The sequence below is a fragment of the Lytechinus pictus genome, chromosome 16, assembly GCF_037042905.1.
Source record: "Lytechinus pictus isolate F3 Inbred chromosome 16, Lp3.0, whole genome shotgun sequence".
Classification (NCBI taxonomy): domain Eukaryota; kingdom Metazoa; phylum Echinodermata; class Echinoidea; order Temnopleuroida; family Toxopneustidae; genus Lytechinus; species Lytechinus pictus.
In genome coordinates this window covers 8,460,565-8,483,143 of record NC_087260.1, presented here as the reverse complement: position 1 = coordinate 8,483,143, position 22,579 = coordinate 8,460,565, and the positions used below count along the sequence as shown (strand labels likewise).

General features: G+C 37.5%; 1 protein-coding gene across 1 annotated transcript; it reads right to left on the bottom strand.

The window, feature by feature from the left end:
* Nucleotides 1–8,763: 8,763 nt before the first annotated feature.
* Nucleotides 8,764–17,959, bottom strand: LOC129279178 (sialate:O-sulfotransferase 1-like). Its single transcript, XM_054915281.2, has 4 exons — nucleotides 17,317–17,959; nucleotides 14,180–14,359; nucleotides 11,344–11,535; nucleotides 8,764–9,961 (listed from the first exon to the last, which is right to left on the bottom strand). The coding sequence occupies exons 1-4, from the start codon at nucleotides 17,492–17,494 to the stop codon at nucleotides 9,573–9,575; spliced, it is 939 nt and encodes a 312-aa protein (XP_054771256.2). The 5' UTR covers nucleotides 17,495–17,959; the 3' UTR covers nucleotides 8,764–9,572.
* Between the last annotated feature and the right edge of the window lie 4,620 nt (nucleotides 17,960–22,579).

Genomic DNA, 22,579 nt, shown 5'->3' with positions numbered 1-22,579 from the left:
CTCTTAGACACACACACCCTCACACACTCCTCCATATTCAAATCTACTTTTTTCGTCAACTGGAACTTGGAAATGTGAAAGTGATCATATAGTGGCGGATCCAGGATTTTCCAAAAGGGGGAGGGCACATTTTCCCGGGGAAAGTTTGACAGGCAAAAACACACAAAAAAACCAACACTTGTTTTGGAACGGCATGTTTACACTGCAAATTTGGAGTGTGCCTCATAGAGGGGGGGGTGGCGCCACGGGCCGGCAGTGCCCCCCCCCCTAGATGCACCAGTGCGTGAACACCCTCATGACAAAAATATGTTTTGAATGGATGTATGACTTACAGAATGAACGGAAGAATGGAATAACGAATGGTTGACTAATCTGAAGTAGACAGGAAAAGGCCTTAACCGCCTTTTCTCGGGATTTATTTTATTACACAATTTCTGATATTTGGCTATTACTAGGTATGTTTATAGCCAATGTAGTTCAGCGGAACAACCGATAGCGCAACAAGAGAATGAAGCTTCGGTCTAAATTTGAAGATGGTTACTTATTATGTTATGTTAATATATAAAACAGATTTGAGTACTTTCTTTACATCTAACTGACCTAAACTGAAATCGAACGCTAGCTTTGAACAGTAGCGTGGAATATGAGCCCCCCCCCCCCAAAAAAAAAAAAAATAATAATAATAATAATAAAAAATAATAAAAAAATAAATAAAATAATAATAATAATAAATAAATAAATAAAATGTGCTCGCCAAGCACAAAATGATGTGTGTGAAAAAAATTCGTAAAAGTCCCAAGCGAGCAAGCTAACTAAAAACCTAATTCTGTGATAGATTTTGATGTAATACTCAGAAGATAAGATATCTTACCCTTTCTACTGTTTTTTCTCGGCCGTGGAACATTTTGGGGGCACTGACACACACCTTCCCCCATCTGTACGCCAGTAGGTTTGACATGATCTAATTTATTACGAATATGAATGATGGATGTATGAATTACCGAGAGAATGAATGGATAAATTGAATAAAGGAAATAGATATTCATCAATAATTGCATAATTAATAGGAAAGGAATAATGTTAACAATAACGACTATGCTGCTGCTTCTACTGAGTACGACGATGACGATAAAGATGACGATGACGAAGATGGTGAGGGTGAAGATGATGATGATGACGACGACGATGATGATGATGATGATAATGATGTTGATTATGTCGATCATGATGATAATAACGTAATATAGCTGGTAGCCGTGACCCTGCCTACAGAAGAGCCCATCTGGTATCCATAAACTTGATGAGTAAACTAATGACACTATACCCGTGTGAGCCCCCCCCCCCAAAAAAAAAAAAAAAAATATATATATGTATGTGTGTGTGAGTTGAGTTAAGTTTATTAACAACATTAACATATTTACAAGAATGTGTTTGTATAACATGAATCATCATTATAAATGCAATTCATAACATAAGCATAGTCTATATAAAAGCATAATATGATACCGCATGTGATATCAGCATATATAATACGAAAGAGTAACGTCATGTGGTTTGTCTTGATGCAGTTTCACCTGACAAGAAGCAAATCACCATAAAAATTGATCGTATGCATGAACATGAATTTTAAATGGTATGGGTGATTTTGTACCAAAAGAAATGCTGTTAAAGGGAGAACCAAAAGTTAGCACAAGTGCTAGTCGAGAATGGTTCCCCCAAAAGGATCAAAGTGCAATAAATCTACTTTACTAAAACAACTTTCTTTGACTTTTTTTATTATTCCAAACTCATATTAATCATCAAACTTCATTAATCAAGTGATTTTTCAGATTATATATATATAATCTATTAATTGCACATTATATATATATATATATATATATATATATTATAATCACAAAAGGTTTAGTAAATGCCGTACATATATATATATATATATAGGGTAGATAGCTCTGGGGAACCTTGATTTAAGCTACGCCTACCATTGTTCTCTTCATTCATTTCTTTACAATATATATATATTTATATATATATATATATATATATATATATATATATATATATATATATATATATACATACATACATATATTTACAGTGTTCTTGAATCTGTCCTGCGTCGGCAAACATGATAGATCAGTAGGGGATCGTATACAATGGACTAAGATGTTGATGATCTGTATAGTAGAATGTACACGCCTCTCCAGGTATCGTTTACAGTTCGATACACTCGAATAGTCTGCAAGCAAATTTGTCAACATGAAGCGAGTTAATGAAACAATCAGGAAGAGTTCAGACTCTTAGCTTGGAGGAGTAATGGGGTAATATTAATAGAGAGGGGTGGGGTAGTTGGGAGGTGGGGGCCGCAGTTGGAAGTCGCAGAGGGGCGCATCGGATCATGGAGTTAATTTATTCAAAGAACGGGGATTTTTCGTGAAACGTATATTAGAAACCTTTTGAAATAAATTAGAATACCGAAAGGAGAGGGTTGAAATGATTATATTAATGAAGTATTGAATAGTTGGAAACAGAGGGTCGTGTGTTCGAATCCCAACACGGTCTAGCGTCCTCTGGCAAGGCGTTAATCCACACTTTGCCACTCTCGACCCAGGTGCTGAATGGGTACCCGATAGGATGCGAAAGCTTATGTGGTATGCCTATAGCAACTGAGTCTTGGAACTCTTGTTGGAATGCTCCCCAGGGAGTGGAGAAGGTGCATACATTGTATGCGGGCATGCAAGGATCCGATGACCGGGGTAATAATATGCTGTAAAGCGCTTTTGGGCCATTATGGGAAAAGCGCTATATAAACATTAGCTATTATTAGCTATTATTTGACAAAAACTGTTATTGGTTTTTATTACCAGTATATTCGTGAGGTCAAATGAATGGAGACAAAATATATTGGCATGCATCTACTTTAGATGTGTAAACAGTAGAGAGCGAAAGTTACCGCGTATTTATCTTACATTCCTTTTAAAATCTAAATGAGTATTGATAGGAAGAAAATGATTACCTGAGTTAAAATTAATTGGAACTGTTTCAGTAATGGACCGAGTGTTTTAAGAGATTAAAAGCCACTCTGACAATTTTATGGATTTAAGATTATGTGGGATCAGTCCAAGTAGGGATGAGTGTGAAATAAAGGGAATCACCATGGAGAAGGGGGAGAGGGAGAGAGAGAGAGCATGAGAGAGGGAGGGAGAGAGAGAGGGGAGAATAAAGGAAGACAAAGGGGAAAAGAATGGAAAGAGAATAAAGAAAGAAACAAATAAATAAAGCACTAACTAAAAGGGAATAAGAAAATAAATGGGCCGAAAGAGAGAGTGTAAAAGGGAAATTTGCGGATCTGGGATCCTAATAGCCGTTCCTCCTCCTTTACAAAAATAGAGGAGTGAGTGCCATAGACAGGCGGGTCCAGGGGAGGGGGGGGGGGGCAAGCGGCTGCAGTCACTATTGGCGTTGCAAATAAAGAGAAAATAGATTACACGAGAGAAAAGTGATATGAAGAAAATAAGAAATTAACGGATTTAAAAAAAAAGAGAGAGAAAGAGGAGGGCGAAAATGGACAAATTACAAACCGTTTTCAGTTTGCTACATCAAATAAAAAAAATCGTTCGGGCTTCGGGCTCGCATTGCCAGTAAAATGAGATATGTCGATCCTCTTCATGGGGACGACATGGTGCTTGAAATGTCTCGTTTTCAACTTAATGGGAAGAAAATAATATTTCAGTTCGTATACTCTCATGCGCTCGGCTAAATAAAATCAAAGTCGTCATGAATCTTGACGTTAATGTCCCTCCCCCCATTTAGTAATTAATTATTTTAAATTATTCCATGCTTCTATCCGAATTTATCATGCTTATCAAAGAGAAACGGAGCACGCCTTGGTAATTATGACCACACAGGGGACATTACTCGTATTCGTTTTTGCAGGGGCGTATCCAGGATTTTCCAGGGGGGGGCACACTTTCCTGAGAAAAATTTGACAAAAAAAAAAGTTTTCACCCAACATTTCAGGTCATTTCGTCCACGGGAATTTTTACAAGCAAAAAAAGGGTCCTTGCTTTCGAAGGGGGGGGGGGGCACACTTAAAACGGCATAGTTTCTAAATTTATTGATTAAAGTCCACACATATTGGATCATTCTTAATGAAATTAATATTACTTTTATGGACAACTACATTGAAACACAAAGTTACAGATCAATTACATGAATAAATATGACATACAGAGAGAGATATACATGTATATATAGTAACATAGAGGCCCTTACAGATAATAGTTAAGAAACATTAAAAAAAGATACGTCATATACAAATCATGGTTAACAATTAATTGTCCATGTTTAACCCTAAAACATATTCAATACATATTCAAATCAATAATTGGTCTCTTATAGCATATGTGAAATTAGATGTTTTTCTTATTTCTTTAGAAATTTTCTTTGCACGAATTTTTAATATGTAAATTATACTAAGCCCAAATCAAACTAAATTTAATTAGATAAAACAGACTACCAAAAGGAGGATAATTATCACGGGTGAGTGGAGTGAGAGTCTGCAGTGCAGGACCCCCACCCCATTCCTAAATAAAATAAAGGACAAATATTTTTCAATTCTGAAATAAACAGAATTAAATAGCGTTGTGATACCAATAATTCAAAATAACTAAAATTTGATGATGAATATATAAAGAGAAACAACAATAATGTAGTATAATTTCAAAATGCGACATTTAAAAAAAAAGTGATACCGTGGGGAGCTTGGAGAAAATAGTAAGAATAATAACAACAATATTTAGCGGACATATTTACGTTACAAATTTTTATTATGCCTCTCAAAGGGGGAGGGGGAACGGGCCGGATGTGCCCCCTGGATCCGTCAGTGTGTTTGAGGACATAAAAAGGCTCGTGCATAGCTTTTCCCTACCTAGTCATAAATTATTTTTACTCGGTAAGTTTTGATGACATGCCATCTAAAGAGTAATCGTCTGTGATGGGAACACGTAAGCAATCATTACGCTATAAAACGAGACTGGGAAAGAGGCGGCCCAATTACCAGTGCTGGGGGGGGGGGGGGAATTGCCTATTCGTCTATTGTCAACTCGTCCACTAATCACAGTAATGGTCTACCTTCATTTACACTAATGCATTGCCATTCCGTCCATCAACATTTCATCAATCAACCATTTGGTCCAATCATCACTTCGTCAAAGCACCAGTTCGTCTATGACCATTTCGTCTCATAACCAGTTGGTCTAATATCCATTTTGTTTTCATTCATTTAGCCAAACAAACACTTAGTCTGATTAGACTAAGTGGTATATGGGCTAAATGGCCATTGGACCAACCACTGGCGTAGCTAGGATTTTTTCCCTGGGGGGGGGGGGGCACTGGGGGTCCTTGCTTTTTCAGGGGGGGCACCATTTTTCCGGTGTGTGTGTATGTGTCACAAGGGCGGATCCGACTTTCGCCAATAGGGGACGGTGCCCGAAATTATCTTCACCTATATTTTCCCCGATCAGTCACTTCTTAGTTTTATTCTTATAAAACAACATAAACATGAAATAATCTCATAAAAAGTGCGAGCGCGAAGCGCGGGCGATTTTTTTTTACTTTCATGTATTTTGTCCTGAAAATGTAATATTCTGGGCAATGTTGTGTGTGATCCTGAACAAGATGGTTACTGCGAACGCCAAGCGCGAGCAAAAGATTTTATTAACTGTTCTAGCATTATCGAAAAGGGACCTGTTAAGGACTGCTTACAGTTACCCACGGAGACGGTATATATTTCAATAATGCGAGCGCGAAGCGCGAGCAAAATTTTTTGACATTCTGACCTAAAAATTGTCATTCTAAGCACTTTTGTATTAATAAATGGGATAGGTATGTAACTAAACAATTGATGCGAGCGCGAAGCGCGAGAGGAAGAAAATTGAGATTTTAGACCTAAAAGCGGGACACTCTATTCATATTTTGTAAATCATAAATAGGATATAGTTAATGGGGTATCATTAATAATGCGATCGTGAAGCGTTAGCAGACAATTATTGATATTCTGATGTGAAACAGGATAATTTAAGTACATTTTAAATAAAGAACATGCAGGCTATCGCGCATGTTTTAGATTTAGACCTAGAATCTGGGGCCTTCTGAATACATTTGTTTAATGGAACATTATGGAATACACGTAGACAATATGAACTTGGCAAATCAATGTGACCACACAGCGTGAGCTTAAAATGCTGATATGTAGACCATAAAACGGACATTTTACAGAGCACTTAAATTTGTAAATGAAAAAAAAATAATGAAAGCTCGATGTCCGAGCTAAAATATGTTTAGTATATTGACTTCAAAACTTGCTCCATATCAGCCTATTGAGCAAGATATGAATATCATCGAACAGGCAATTCTTGCGCGAAGCGCAAGCAAAAATTTTATATGGTAACATGAAAGATTTTTTTTTGCAAGTCTTCCCCTCACATTATTTCATTCACTCGTCTTCCTCCTCTTATTTTTTTCTTCTGTCCTTCTTCTTTTATTCTTTTCTTTCTCTTTTTTTTTTTGCTCTGCCAATTTTTTTCAGGGGGGGGCACCAAATAAGCGAAACTTTAAAATGTCAGAACTTTCTCATTTTACATCCGATTTTGATGAAATTTTCAGCGTTATGCTCAATTGATTTTTCTTTATTTATTCAAATCAATATTTTTCTGGGGTGGACTTGACCTTTAAATAATAACATATGTGAGCTGTATTTAGCACTGTGTATGAGTAAGAATAACTTGATTTTAAGATAGTTGGCGCTCTATGATGGCCTACATGGTCTGCTATGGAAGTTTGAAGATTATTTCACATGTTTGATTACATGTAATTTTTTGTTTAGTTTTAGATTAAACCTTATGAATTGTATGAAAAGATATTGTTAACACTGTTGATTTATCAATAGGCCTATAAATGCAGAAACTCTCGCATTTTCCATCCTGGACTATATATATTCACATCACGCATATTGAGGTGCAACATTAATCGATAGAGGGCGATCTTTGCTTTACGATTCCCCGCTATCATGACTATATTCATTTTGCGCTGATTTACAGGCTGCTGTCACAGATGGACTCATTATTAGGCTGCTCACACAGAAGTTTTTTTTTTAATACAGTATGTACAGTGGCGTACCGTGGGTCACGGCATTGGGGGGGGGGCACCAGCAAAAAGTTCGAGTCACTTAGGGAGCGCGCTCAGTTGTCAGGTATCAGTACTGACCTAATAGAGATATTTTAAGGACATGCAGTGCCATTAAACGGATATGTATCTCACTGATTAAATAGTGCGAGCGCGAAGCGCGAGCTGAAAATTTTTGATATTCAGAGCTAAAAACGGACATTATAAGCAATTTTTTTTGTAATCATGATACATAACTGTCTCGCTAAACAAACAATGCGAGCGCGAAGCGCGAGCTAAATTTTTTTGTATATATTGACCCTAAACAGGGAAATTTTAAGGACTATATTTCAGAATCCATTAAGAGTATAAATATCTCACCATAGTCATCTAATGCTAGTGCCATCCTTTGCTGATTTTGATAGAACTACATCTAAACACAGATCATGAAGCACCTTTTGTAGTCATTGTAATCATGATTATCATACGCATCTTACTTATCAAATACTGCAAGTGCGAAGCGCTAGCTGAAAATTTAGGAAATTCAGACCTGAAGAGATGCATTCTAAGGCTTGTTTGTAGAAATTCCCTAAGACCGCACGTATTTCACTAACCAAATAATGCGAGCGCGAAGCGCAAGCTGAAAATTTTGTATATATTGACCTCAAACATGGATATTTTAAGGACTATGTTTTTTAGGAATCCTTTAAGAGTATACATATCTCACCATAGTCATCTAATGCGAGTGCCAAGCGCTTGCTGATTTTGTTAGAAATTAGAATTACATCTAAACACAGATCATGAAGCACTTTTTGAAGTCATTGTAATCATGATTATCATACGCATCTCACTAATCAAATACTGCGAGCGCGAAGCGCGAACTGAAAATTTAGGAAATTCAGACCTGAAGAGGGGCATTCTAAGGCTTGTTTGTAGGAATTCACTAAGACCCTACATATTTCACTAACCGAATGATGCGATCGCGAAGCGCGAGCTGAAAATTTTTGATATTAGTTCAGATCAGAAAAATTGTCATTTTAAGGACTGATTTTAGGAGTTCGTGAAGAGCAGAAATCTCACCAAACCACTAATGCGAACGTTAGCACGGACAGGAAATGTTTTATATTAAGACCTTAAAATAGGGCAATCACTTTAAGTAGTCATGAAAAAGAAGAATATGTCACTACATAAAACAATAGTAACTCGAATCGCGATGAAAAATATATTTGTTGTATATTGATTTGAAAACGGGAGGTTTTAGTACAACAGGATTATATATCTTGTTAAACAGTCTATGCGAGCACCAGGAACAATGAAGACACAATGAAGCAAATAATGTTTCATAAAGTTATGAAAAAATTCTTCTTATGTAATGTAACACAATATAACATTATAATGAACAATAATATATTTTTTCCCCACTACGTTTCTCTTCCTTTTTCCCTCTTTTTCTCCTTTTCCCCGTTTTTTTTTTTTGCCAGCCCCCATGCCCCCCCCCCCCGTAGTTACGCCACTGAGTATGTATATTGTTTTAAACGTGGATGCCAAAAATATATCTACGAAATAAGAGAAACCAAAATAATATCAGATAAAAACAGATACGATCTTTATATTTATTTCTTTTCATTTCATACCTATACATATTACAACGATTAGCATCAAGTTCAATGAGTAAAAAGCAACGATAAATAATATATACAAACAAAGGCATGGGAACTGCAAATTATGAATATTCATTACAATAAAATGAAGAAAGGATTTACGTTTGAAGCAAAGGATAAATCGTCAAGTCGGCATACACAAATTGTATGTCACCATGACGAGGTACGTTAACTCGTCAAGTCGACGAGTTAACTCGTCAAGTGAAATGTTTGAAACGTACGTCAAAGTGGAGAGAAACGTTATCTCGCCAAGTTGAAATATAAAAAGCAAAATGGCAAAATTCAATTTTATATATTCATCCACAGTGTGCACGCACGATATCCAGTTGGAAACGAATCCAGGCCGCGTTCTATGGTTTCAGATTTTGGGACCGCACGCCCGCATACTCTTTCAAAATCCGATTCTCATTCTGGACAAACTACATTTAGGGCCTATTTGCAATTTTTCGTCAGCTCCGGAACTCGGTAGCACGAAACCGCGGTTCCGGTTCCCAATTTTCGACAAAGACCTCCCAACTGTTCTTTGTCATTTGACGGCATTTTTAATGCAAATAAGAGTATTCTTACATTCTCCCTACGTATATACGTGGAGCGAAGTCTCCCTCATGTCGCACTCTGCGACATTATTGGGGTTGCATTATGCATCCATGCGGCATTACCGGGTTGTATTTACCTTGTCATAAATGCTTCGTAATAAACAGCCGAGAGCAGAGAATGAAAAAAATTTTTTTCCATCTTTAAATAATATCATAAATGCAAATCAGTGGGATATGACACGACAGATGGCGGCGGCTTCGGTAGGTCCCACTTGTCAGTTAAATCGAGATAACTTTTCACATATCCATCAATCCTAGTCCGTTCTTCTTGTGTGAATGGGTCCAGACTTGTATTTGATTTGTGTCTGTGAAACTTTCCCTCCGCATTGGCAACTGTACACGCAAGACGCTCCTCGTCGACCGGCACATCGAGGTAGGCTAGGATCCGTCGCATCTCGTCCGCGATGTGAAGTTTGAGTTGCTCATAATACACGACCGTCATTGACTTGCACGTTTCCCCCTTGGTACCGCATCTCGTGATGAAATATTCAGAAAGTCCGATCCATTTCCGGCATGATTTCTCTACAAATCTATGCCAATCTACACAAGAGAAAAAAAGTACATGGAAAGTGGTATTAGATCGAACATGAGAACAACGTTAACACCTGTTTAATGTATCTTGTACCACTGGCGGATCAAGGGGGGGGGGGGGGGGGGCACAGCCGGCCCGTACCCCCCCCTATTTTTGATTTGAGAGGCACAATTAAAATTTGTAACGTAAAAATGCCGTTAACCCCCCCCCCCTTTCAAAAGTGAAGACTTTTTTTGTCAAACTTTTCCTCGGGAAAATGTGCCCCCCCCCCTTTTGAAAAATCCTGGATCCGCCCCTGTCTTCTCACTCTCGTAGCCGGCAGCATGAGGAGTAGGGGTCGCGGAACTGTTGTGAAAGGGGAAAGGGGGGGGGGGGGGCTAAACATGCAAATAAAAAAATCACAATCACTAATCTTTAAATCAAGGTGTTTTTTTTACATGGTTTTGGAAACCTGCCCCCAGTTCGGCAACCCATATGTAGAGAGCATTATCATTACTAACTGAGACACTTTAATCACGACATGGTTGTAATACATGAAAATATCCAATAAACAAATCTCTTTTTTCATCAACATTATCAGCACCATATAGAGATATATTACTAGTTTATATCTCTATGATCAACACTCATGTACCAATGTGTGTACGCGCACTTGTCCCATTCCAACTATGTGCTTTTTGCAATATTTCGTCAGCTCCGAAACTTATTAGGACGAAGCTGCTGTTCCGTTTCACCAATTTTCGACAAAGACCTCCAGCTTTTCGTTTTCATATGCAGGCATTTTCAATACATTTAGATAGACAGATAAATGGTTTATTTGAATTTAAAAAAAAAATAAACAATAAGTGTACATATCTCCATGCGTCGTAGTTTGAGAACTAAATTGTGCATTGGATTACAAAAGTATTTTCACATGGTAAAATTTCACATAGTAATAATAATGAAACTTAGTTTAAGGCAACATTTAATAGTGAGATAAATTAATTCAAATCAAAAAGGGATAGCAGAGAAGAGGATGAAAACGGAAAATAGGGAGGGATTATAATGAATCGACAAACTTAACATTACTTAAAATATATACGAAATATACCGTATGCAGCGATAAACAAATTAGAACATTTCAACCCTGAAAATAATATTTGCATGCGGTTATTGCAAACTAAATTAGCCGATATAAGGTAAAGTTTTGAAAGTGAGTATAATTATATAAAGAGCAAGAGATTTAGCTTTATTTATTTTTTTATTAAAAAAAATCATTTACTGCGTTCTTGAACACGAACGAAAACTCTCTGATTATGCTTCCAGACGATTATCGTCAAGCTTGGCTTTCCATAGACCTGGGTGTCGAGCTAGAATTATGATAGACATTGCCAATCTATCAACAATTTACCTTCAGTTTGGAAATCGTCCAAGGTGGCGTGTCCCGTCTTTCCACCCTTTCTTCTGTTATATTCTGATAACAAAGCTCGATATGGATTGCGTACAATCAACACGGCACCGACCATTGTGCCCTTCAGCCTATAGTGTGTCTTCACCGTGAGAGTCGTTCCAATTCGGAAATCTTCCTTTTCACCAATAAAACCTGTCGTGAATGGAATTCATAAACAAGGATTTATGTATAAATTTTGGGAATAGAATCAACATTTTTAAAAACCACAGCATATACACTGCAAAAACTCTGGTGGTGATTTAACACCAGCCCGGAATCTATATATGTCCACACCAGAGAAGTATTGAAACAACACCAGTTTGGAATCAAACCGATGCTGTTTTAATACTAATTGATGTTGTATAAACACCTATCTGGTGTTAAACCAAAATGAACTGATGTTGTTTAACACTTCTCTGGTGTGGACATATATAGATTCCGGGCTGGTGTTAAATCAACACCAGAGTTTTTGCAGTGTAGATCACGTGATAATGATGATAATAAGATAAAAACGGGGCCCCGTCTTACAAAGAGTTGCGATTGATCCGATCAATTACAACTATGGACGGCCAGCAACGTCAACATCTCTAAAGCATGTTTGTTCAAAATATTTTCTAACCAGGATGTTTATTCATTTCATTCATTTTTTTCTTAAAAATTCACTGTGCTTCTCTTTGTTTACAAAGGACATTGTGCAAATTTCCTGTAGAAAAAATTATGACATTGATGGATTTCCATAGAGTTACGATTGATTGGATCAATAGTAACTCTTTGTAAGATGGGGCCTCAAAGGTCTCTATTTAGCACCAACTGAGCCAGGGTAAACATGCAGAAGGGTGTATCTCACTAGGCATGCAACAACGGCCCCGTCTTACAAAGAGTTACCATTGATCCGATCAGCCTCAAATATATAGAAATCCATCAATGTCATAATTATTTTCTTTAGGAAATTTGCACAAGGTCCTTTGAAAACGAAGAGAGGCATACTAAATTGCCAAGAATACAGTGAATGTATTAACATACATCATATCGATATTTTTTTTGAACAAACATGTATTTTAGAGGTTGACGTTGCTGGCTTGCCATAGTTGTGGTTGATTGGATCAATCGTAACTCCTTGTAAGACGGGGCCCAGATTTGGCTATAGTTGCACATCTCTGCAAGGACTCCGAGACATCTGCTATGAAGATTATGGGGGTGTCCAAAGTTTCGCAAGAAAATGAAACATGCTCCATCTATTGAGCGAACATAGGCGACATTTTTCTCGCTCGGAACTTCTTATCAATATTACGCGATACGCCATATCAAGCCCCCCCCCCCCAAAAAAAAAAAAAAGTTTGGCTTAATAGTTAATACGCCACTGTATTGAGACATGTTGGACCCTTTTCTAGTCGTCGCGAGGTGTTCGAGACACCTCTGTCAGTTGAAGAGTCGTCGCGAAGACGGTTTATTTCCAATTCGTCTAATGTCATTTCGTCCAATTGCCAACTCGTCTACTATCATTTGGTCTATCAGTTCGTCCCCTCACCACATGGTCTAATTTCATTTAGTCTAATGCCATTCCGTCTAATAACCAGTGGCAGTTGGTCCAATAGCCATTTAGCCCATATACAAGGTGGCCTAATTAAACCAAAGTGTTAATTGTGCAAAATGAATGAAAAGAAAATGGGTATAAGACCAACTGGTTATTAGACGAAATGGTAAAAGATGAACTGGGAATGAGACGAAGTGATGATTGACCAAATGGTTATTGGACCAAATGGCTGTTAGACGAAATGTTGATGGAAGGAATGGCATTAGACTAAATGAAGGTAGACCATGTGGTGAGTGGACGAGTTAATGACAGTGGACGTATTGGCAATTTACCGCGGACATGTCTCCAGACAAGGTGACTATAGTCCTGATGAAGATCTACCCTTGAATCGAAGGCTTGATAAATACGAGAAGAAGAAAAAGTTTGTATCATATACCCCTTGTTATTTTAAGGGCATCGGCCCCCAGCCCCTCTGGTGGGAAGGGTGGATCCATAATTATGTCATGAATGGAGGTTTTACTCTGTAAAAAAAAGAGACGCAAGCCGAAAAATAAGAGTTTCACGTTAAAGGTCAAGTCCACCCCAGGAAATTGTTGACTGGTATCAACAGAGAGAATCAAGCAAGGAAACCGCTGAAAATTCCATCAAAATCGGGTGTAAAATAAGAAAGTTAAGACATTCTCAAGTTTCGCTTATTTTTCACAAAACAGTTATGCACAACTCAGTGATATGCAAATGAGAGAGTCGATGATATCCCTCACTCGCTTTTTCTTTTGTTTTTTATTGTTTGAGTTATACAATATATCATTTTTTACACATTTGACAGTACGGACCACAACTTGGCAGAACCATAAAATCTTAAAACAATGGTAATTCAACATGATTAGGGGGGAATTAAACATTGTTTCACAGGACAATGGGGAGAAAATCAAAATATTTCATACAATAAAATACTTAAGAAATAGTGAGCATGGTGAGTGGATAACGTCATCAGTCCCCTCGTTTGCATGCCGACCAGGATGTGCATATAACTGTTTTTTTTTTTCTTATTAAGCGAAATTTTAAACTGCCATAACTTCTTTATTGTAGGCCTACATCCGATTTTGATTATTTTTTTTCTCTTTGTAATCAATAAACTGTTTGTTGGGGTGCATGGACTTGTCCTTTGATAACGAGGTGAGCTTAATGTCAATGAAATAGACAGAGGAGACTAGATTAAAAGTGTCCAAGTGCCCCTCGGATAGGGCGCATATGGATCAATACCTTGGCTTGCGAGAATCCTGCTATTGTAGACGCTTCCGGTGGCATATCCGGTCGATGCCTCGATAAGGTGTCTGACCCACGTATTGCCCGATCCTGGAAAGCTGGCAAGAGCTATAGTTGGGAAGGTTTTGTTCGGCATAAGACGCGTATCCTCGCACCCCTCTTTGGTTGCAGGTACGTCTGTATATAGGATGAGAACAAGATAGTCTAGGTGATTGGTGAAAAAAAAATGTTCAGAAAATGGTACAAGCATGACAATTGGCACAAAAGTAGAGTGAGCTATCCTAAACATGTTTAGAAGGGGGTGCCAACGTGAGTTTCCCAAATATAGCAACGGTTGCTAGGCAACATATTTACTTTAGTAACTGAGCTTTATTGGGCTTGAGGAACAGTTTCACATAAATTTCAATCTAAAGCATATTTCTTTGTATCCCAACAGTTTTGATCCATTTATTCATAACAACGGTTGCTAAGAGACCCTTTTCGATAGAAACAATTGTTTATCGTACTTCAGATCATTATGATTTACTCAGAAGAGCTCAGAAATAAATTTTGGCCCATAGATTCATTATGTGATGAATGTTTCCATAGGCATGATAGGTGGACCAAACATGCCCAATGAGCACCAAAGAAACTGTTGCTAGGTATCATTTTTCCTCAATAACCAATACTTATAGGGTGTTTTTATGGTTATAATTTATATGAGCCACCACATCTTTTCTATTCAAGCATTAATACATTAATCACAACAACCCAGGAACATGTACCATGTTGACCCGCCCATGATAAGTACCAGTTGCTAAGTAACATGCTTTCTGCAGCCGTATGGTAATGTGTTTGAGAGGTACTAATACTATAGTAGATGCTTAAAAACGTAAAACCTTGATCAAATTACACTACCTCATGATATGGTTTATATTTCCAAAAACGATGTTTATGGGTTCCATATCATTTGCATAATAATACTTGTTGCATGTTAGAAAACTCACCTTAAAACCAATCTTTCTCCATTTGGAAGCCATAATTATTAGGGATTAACCTAAACACAATTATGTAAAAGATCAATCATTGATAAAAAATATTTGGTGTCTTTCATAGTAAAGGGTTATTTGCTAATGTTTGTTATTACTATATAGTTACATACTTATCATTGAATGATAACGACTGTAATCACGGACTGGAAATATTTCATATTCAGACCTTAAAAGGGGACAATCACTTTAAGTATATAGTCATGAAAAAAAAGCATATGTCACTACATAAAACAATGATAACTCGAAGTGCGAGGAAATATATTTGGTGTTTATTGACTTGAAAACGGGATGTTTTAGTACAATATGATTATATACTTTATATATCTCATTAATCAGACAATGCGAGCACCAGGAATGATAAACTTATAGGCCCTCTATACGCCCTAAGCAAATTATGTTTCATAAAGTGATGAAAAATACATTTCTTATGTAATATGATATATAATATAATGTAAAATAATATGATAGTATATACAATAATTTCTTCTTCCCCACTACGTTTCTCTTTCTTTCTCCATTTTGTCCTTTTCCTCCGTTTTTTTTTTTTTTGGGGGGGAGGGGGGCAGCCGATGGGGGGCACGTGCCCCTCCCCCCATAGCTACACCACTGATCATTCTGTTTAATTTGTGTTATCAGATAACCATTTTTAATCATTGTTTCCTAGAAGTTTTACTAGTTTGTAATTGTTTCATAGGTTTCGCTTTAGTACTCATAATTTTGCAATCAGTTTTACATTTTAAGTATTACTATTTATCAAGTTTTTATCGTTTTCTGTGTTCAGTGTTTAGTTATCGTACATTTTTATGTGTTTAGTTATTAGCACTGATAAATCATGTATTCATTTTCTTATGCTCGATTGTCCATTACAGAAACAATAATATACCTTGTCCTATAGTCCTTGACATTTTAATTGTTCACATTCGCTTTTACCTTGTATATGCACCGCTTTATTTTAATTACTCGATAGATACGCAACCACAGTTCATTTCGATGTCTTTGTGAACGGTATACCATATTTCTTCGTCGTCTTCTTCTTTTCATATCTTCATCTTCGTTTGATCCCTCTGTAATATTTCATTGATGTTTCTGGTCATGTTTATAATTTTTTATTTTATATTGTTCGTTAGACACTGGTTTTTATAATGTGTCAATTGTATGTTATGTTCCACCCGGCCCCAATGGATATCAGTCGTTGAACTGTTTGGGCTTTTTAACTGTGTATAAATAAAATCAATCTTATCTTATCTTACCCCCCCCCCCCGAAAGTATACGATGACCCCCATAAGGTAAAATCAATCTTCAGTCGCCATGATAATCAACACTTTGACATAAGAAAACGTAGCTTTAATCATTTTTCACTTTTTGAACAACTTGCGCATTTTTCGAATGTTATTATGACTTTATCGTTCATTTAAGGTTAGGCCTATGTGTTTTTGATTGAGAGAATATTAAAGATTAAGTTCACCCCAGAAGTTGATTTAAATAACTAAAGAAAAATCTAACATGAATAACGCTGAAAACTTCATCAAAATCGGATGTAAAATAAGAAAGTTATGACATTTTAAAGTTTCGCTTATTTTTCACAAAACAGTTCTATGCTGAATTCAGTGACATGCAAACGAGACAGTCGATGATGTCATTCACTCACTATTTCTTTTGTTTTTTATTGTTTGAATTCTACAATATTTCAATTTCTAAGAATTTGACAATTAGGTCCCCCTTGCTTGAACCACAAAATGTTAAAATAATGGAATTCCACGTGTTCAGGGAGGAATTAAACTTTGTTTCACATGACAATGACGGGGAAAATCAAAATATTTCATATAATAAAATACAAAAGAAATAGTGAGTGGGTGATGTCATCGGTCCCCTCATTTGCATACCGAACAGGATGGGCATATAACTGTTTTGAGAAATTAAGCGAAACTTTAAAATGTTATAACTTTCTTATTTTACATCCGAATTTGATGAAATTTTCAATGTTATGCTTGTTTGATTTTTTCTCTTTCTATTCAAATCAGCTTTTTGTTAGGGAGGACTTTTCCTTTAAATAATATTACTAAAAGTTGAATTAGTTGTCTCGATCATTCGTGAACATATTACCTTCCTGTTTGGATCTTGTTGTATTCTGTAGGAAGTCTCCAATCCTTGGCGGTTTTTTATCTCTCGAACGTTTGATGTTGGTTTGGAGATCATCCTCAATGATGAAGAAAGTGAAGATGGTCAGTCCACAAAATAACACGAAAAATGTTGCTCTCTCCTTGTTCCATATATAATCCATTATTAGTCTCTGTACATATGCAGACTTCTAGGATAAATCATAATAGTCGGTCGAATGGTCACCAAATGCTAAACCAACATGGTGACGATGTATCGAAGAAATGGGCATATGATATTCAAACTCGCTTGAAGAATACACGCAGCGCTGACCAATCGATATTCCAGGCAAGAAATGCTACACCCAATTGTGAAAGGGTTTCTTACGCTCGCAAAGAAAAGTACAGTTCAGTTGTACACGACCGTCTGCAGGGATTATATCGATCGATTGATCACCTTTCACCACGAAGGCCTATACGCCTCTATAATATTTTCTTATTAGCAACAGGATCTTGAACAAGATTCAAGTTCTATGTGTTCCGCATTCAGTCCAGGTTTACAATGTCTAATCCCAAGTTCATGCACCATTTTCTATGATTGCTTGAATAGATACAGCAGCATCCGCCTTGGCTTGTTCGCAGAAGCGGATCTAGAGGGGGGGTTGGGGGGGTTGCAACCCCCCCAAAAAAAAAAATCCGGGGACCATTTTTTTAAATCTTATCTTTTTTTTTAAACCTGTAATTTTATTTTATTCTATTTCTATGTATTTATTTCATTTATTATTATTATTATTATTATTATTATTATTATTTCCCAAATTCTTTGTATCTGTGTTGTTAACTGGCCTTACATTGCAGGAAAATGCAACTTAATTTTACAAATTTTCATGGGGGTTAATTTGGCAACGACCTCTATACCAAAAAGAGTGGTGTTTTAGATGCAAGAAAAAGCCATTTTCACACACAGATTTTCAAAATTTTTCCCTACTGTGGGAGGGGGGACACCCCCCCTCCCACACCCTCCCCCTCGCTCGCTCCGCTCGCTTGGACTCGGTCGCTATGCTCCCTCGCATACCACCCCAACCCCCCCCCTTTATAAAAAGCTGGATCCGCCCCTGGTTCGCAACCCTTCACTGCAGGCACATACTTACCTTTGATTTGCAGGTGAATTTTAAATAATTGCGTCGCAAGTACGGATCATCTATATCTGCACTTACCGTCAAGCACGCATGAGTACACGGCATTATCATGACAAACATCATTAGCTATATATCTATCTCTGTTCGATAGTGAGTCACTGACCTATATAGGTATATAAAGCCTCAAATATGTATAATAGAGTTTAATAGAATAAATCTCTTATTCTATTTCGGTAGAGTATATCAGATTCATGCATGATCTGGTCTGAGAAAGGGGGGGGGGGTGACAACTATTCCCAGAATGAAGAACCCCTTCAACTGACCTAGTTGACCTAGTAGAATTTCAGCTGGTATTTCTGGATATTGGAACATCCGTTTACTGGTCTAACTGGGCATACTGGTCGGACTGAAATTATTCTAGTTCAAAATTACACTGGTCTTGATTACTGCAGTTATTATTATTGGTTTGAATGGTCTTACTCATTAGCGTACCTACGGGGGGGGGGCAGAGGGGCAGACTGCCCCCTGACGAGTCACAACCCATGCAAGGGACATATCCCTGACCCTGCCCCCACCCCCTGACGAGTCACAACTGATCCCTGGCCCGCTCCTTTGAACTTGAAGACCTTTTTTTTTGGCTTGACAATTTTTTGGCGGACGAATTTGCCCCCCCCCCCCCTGTGGAAAATCCTAGGTACGCCACTGGTCTTACTGGTGTTGTAAACTGCAACTCAACTGGTCTGACTGGTCTTGTTATAAACTCACATGGTTGACATCCATCCATATCGAGATATTTCCTTGAGTAATTAAAGCAAACCCATTCGTTGAATTGAATCTTCGTTTTCTGATTTGTTTTTTTTTTATATTTAAATTGGGATAGCTCAGATGACCCTACTTTCATCCAATATAAATAGATCTTTTCAAACAATTCGGCTGCTGAAGATGACCACATCCTAAAGCTCTCACTTGAAGCACGTATAGTGGAATGTGGAGCGTCGTGGTCCAGTGGATTAGACTCCGGACTTTGAAGCAGAGGGTCGTGGGTTCGAATCCCAACCATGGCCTACTTTCCTTCAGCAAAGAATTCACCCATCACAGTGTGCTGCACTCGACCCAAGTGAGGTGAATGGGTACCGGCAGGAAATAATTCACCAAAAAGCTGTGTGCACCTGAATAAGTAGCCTAGCTTAGCCGGGGTAACAGTAGCAGGGCCCGCTGGGAGAACAGTTTTCGGAACTGAAGTGGCTACCCTGGGTAAATATATCTTTATTATCATTACCAGGCGCGCCGGAACACTTTCAGTTTTTTTTTTTTTTTTTTTGGGGGGGGGGCAAAATCCCGAAGGGGGGCACAATATTTTTGACAGCGTGAGATACCGAAGCGATCGAGCGGGAGAGGGTGTGGGACCCCCATGGTAAAGACTTTGTGTAAAATAGAGTATAACAGTTGCGTTTCTAAGAGCATTCAAAAAATAAATTTCTTGAGAATTAAACATAGAATTCACTACGAAAAACTATACTCACAATTTATGAAAACCTATGAAATCTACGCGCAAAACGATCGCTTCGGAATGTGGTTTTCATGTCTGATCAATTAAATTACGTATTACCCTTATATTGACTCACAATACCAGAAATAACATTTTTCATGCAATATCCTTTCAGAAACATTTATTTATGTACATTTACATACACGGACGACGCGAGAGAGCACAATATAAGTTTCAAGTGATTTCTGTCAGAACAAGGAGTGTATTAAGCAGAAGAAGCGTAACAACAGAAACACATGAAAGACATTCTAATGACTGTCTTTTCAAATTCAAAATGGCATACTGTTCTGACGTGGCAGACGTCGATAAGCACTTAAATCCCCATTCTATGCAAATCATTTCTGACATCAGCATCGGAGATAGTCCCTGATTATCCATGCATGGGCAACACGTTTCATATTTTGTAACTGGAGGAAAAAGAAATATGACAAGCTTAATTGTCTAACATTTAATACTTTTCTAAAAATCATTGAAGTTTAAAACATTTCGATTTATGTGTTTCCTTTTGCATGTTTTATATGGCCGGGAAGCACTTTTGGATGACTCCTTCAAAATCTTCTTTTTTCTTTACATATTTTCTGGGGAAAATGTGACCATAACTAGGAAATGATGAATATCAAATTCCAGGAAATATTCATTTGTAAATAATCATAAACTGATTAAGAAACTACCGCAGTTCATAATGTACATTATGTAACATTATTTAGAAGAAAACAATTACATTCCAATAGCGGATGTAGTTGACGGGACACCATGTGGAGTTTTCGAAAAAGTGGATAGAGGAAGAAGTGAAATTGATAGGGGATGAAGTGGACAGTTGATCGTCGAGTATTTTTTTTAAATGAGCATAGTCCTGAAAAAGACAGTAAACCAGAAAGTTTGAAGAATTGAAGAGGCTTGAGTAGTTGATAGATGAGTACTCCTGCTCTGCACTCAATTCGCCGACTCAAGCTAGGATCTTCTCCCCGGGATCTCCAATAATCCAACAACTCAAGCCTGTTGTACAGTCATTTACAGAACTACTCACATTTTCAAGAAATATTACTCGAGGACCTACTCTCAATCTTCCAATTTCTCGCCTATCAATTTTACTTCTTCCGAAGAAAAAAAAATGGAAGATTGAGAGTAGGTCCTAGAGTAATGTATGACGACATCGAGATGTTATGGTTTCTGGGCTTGACTGCTATGACATAGATTCCATATGTTGCTCGAGTAACTAGCGTGAACTCACGCGCGTTAGTGATATCGGGTCCGGTCTGAGCGGTCCTGGGCGACCGCGCGTTTATGCCAGCATGCATTGGTGAACCACTTTCAAGTGCCCCCCCAGCCCCCCCACCCCCCGCTTCCGGCGCCCTTGATTATTACTATTATTATTATCATTATCATTATTATTATTCTATACTAAGAGTGGTACGGGGGCGGGGTCACTGCCATTGAAAAGTGGACAGCATCCGGGAGAATCGTCCCCGCCCCCCCCCCTTCAAAACACACACACACCCCAGCCCCCTAAACGAGAATTCAAGGTAGACCTTTACGACACCCTAAACACGGATTTTGTGGAGATATCTCAGATTTGCACACTATAAACGAGGATTTTTGTGGAGATGTCCCAGATTCGCAAACTACATACTCTATTCGAGTTAGGCCATCGTGAAATATTAATTTTTCCTCTATATGTTTTGTTTTTGACACTCGGTCTATTCGCGTTCCGCGCGTTTTGTGCCTACCCGCGAAAAACACCACTAATTTTTCAGCGTTTTTTTTTTCTTCTCCCGGATGCTGCCCAAGCACTGTCCAATGGCAGTGCCGGGGGGGGGGGGCAATAATATTTTTGGAAAGTTAAACCTTCTCTTCTGGAAGCGCAACTCTAAATAAAGTGTATTAACTTCGATTGTTAGATATGGTTTATTATCTAATATATCCCAATTTTTTCGACAATGTAAATACCAATATTTAATAAATATCAATTCAAACGACAGAAAAAGTAGGAGAGTAAAACATTATTATATACATTATGGGCCAGGGCTCGCAAAGCTAATTTTCAAAAAAAGTTGCCCAGAGACAAGTGAGCCCCTCAAATCAAAACATGAGATTTGACATGATATAGCAACTACGCCATCTCGGGTCTACAAGAAGTAGTCATAAATATTGACCAATGCTATAACCATGATAACCATATAAACCTAAAAACTGTTGATAAAGTGATATTCTTAATTCATAATGGTCTTAGTGAGTGTCCACTCCATGACCTTTTGAAATATTGACCTCTCATAAGTGTTCTAATCCCAAATTCGTCACAGTCAAAATTCAAAGATGTAGATTTAATCCCTTTCAAAAATCATGGATGTTGGCTAGTCTGTTGTGAAGGAAATCGACAATATAGATGACACGAGCTTTCTTTTGGGTGTAGTTAATAAATACATGTCAATCAAAATTAAACAAGTGAGAAAGAAACAATAAATTTTTGAATAGATGAAGAAACGAGGTGAAATAAAACATAAGGCAAAAGTTAAAGGACAAGTCCACCCAAGTCCATTTGAATAAAAAGACATGAATCCAACAAACATAACACTGAAAATTTC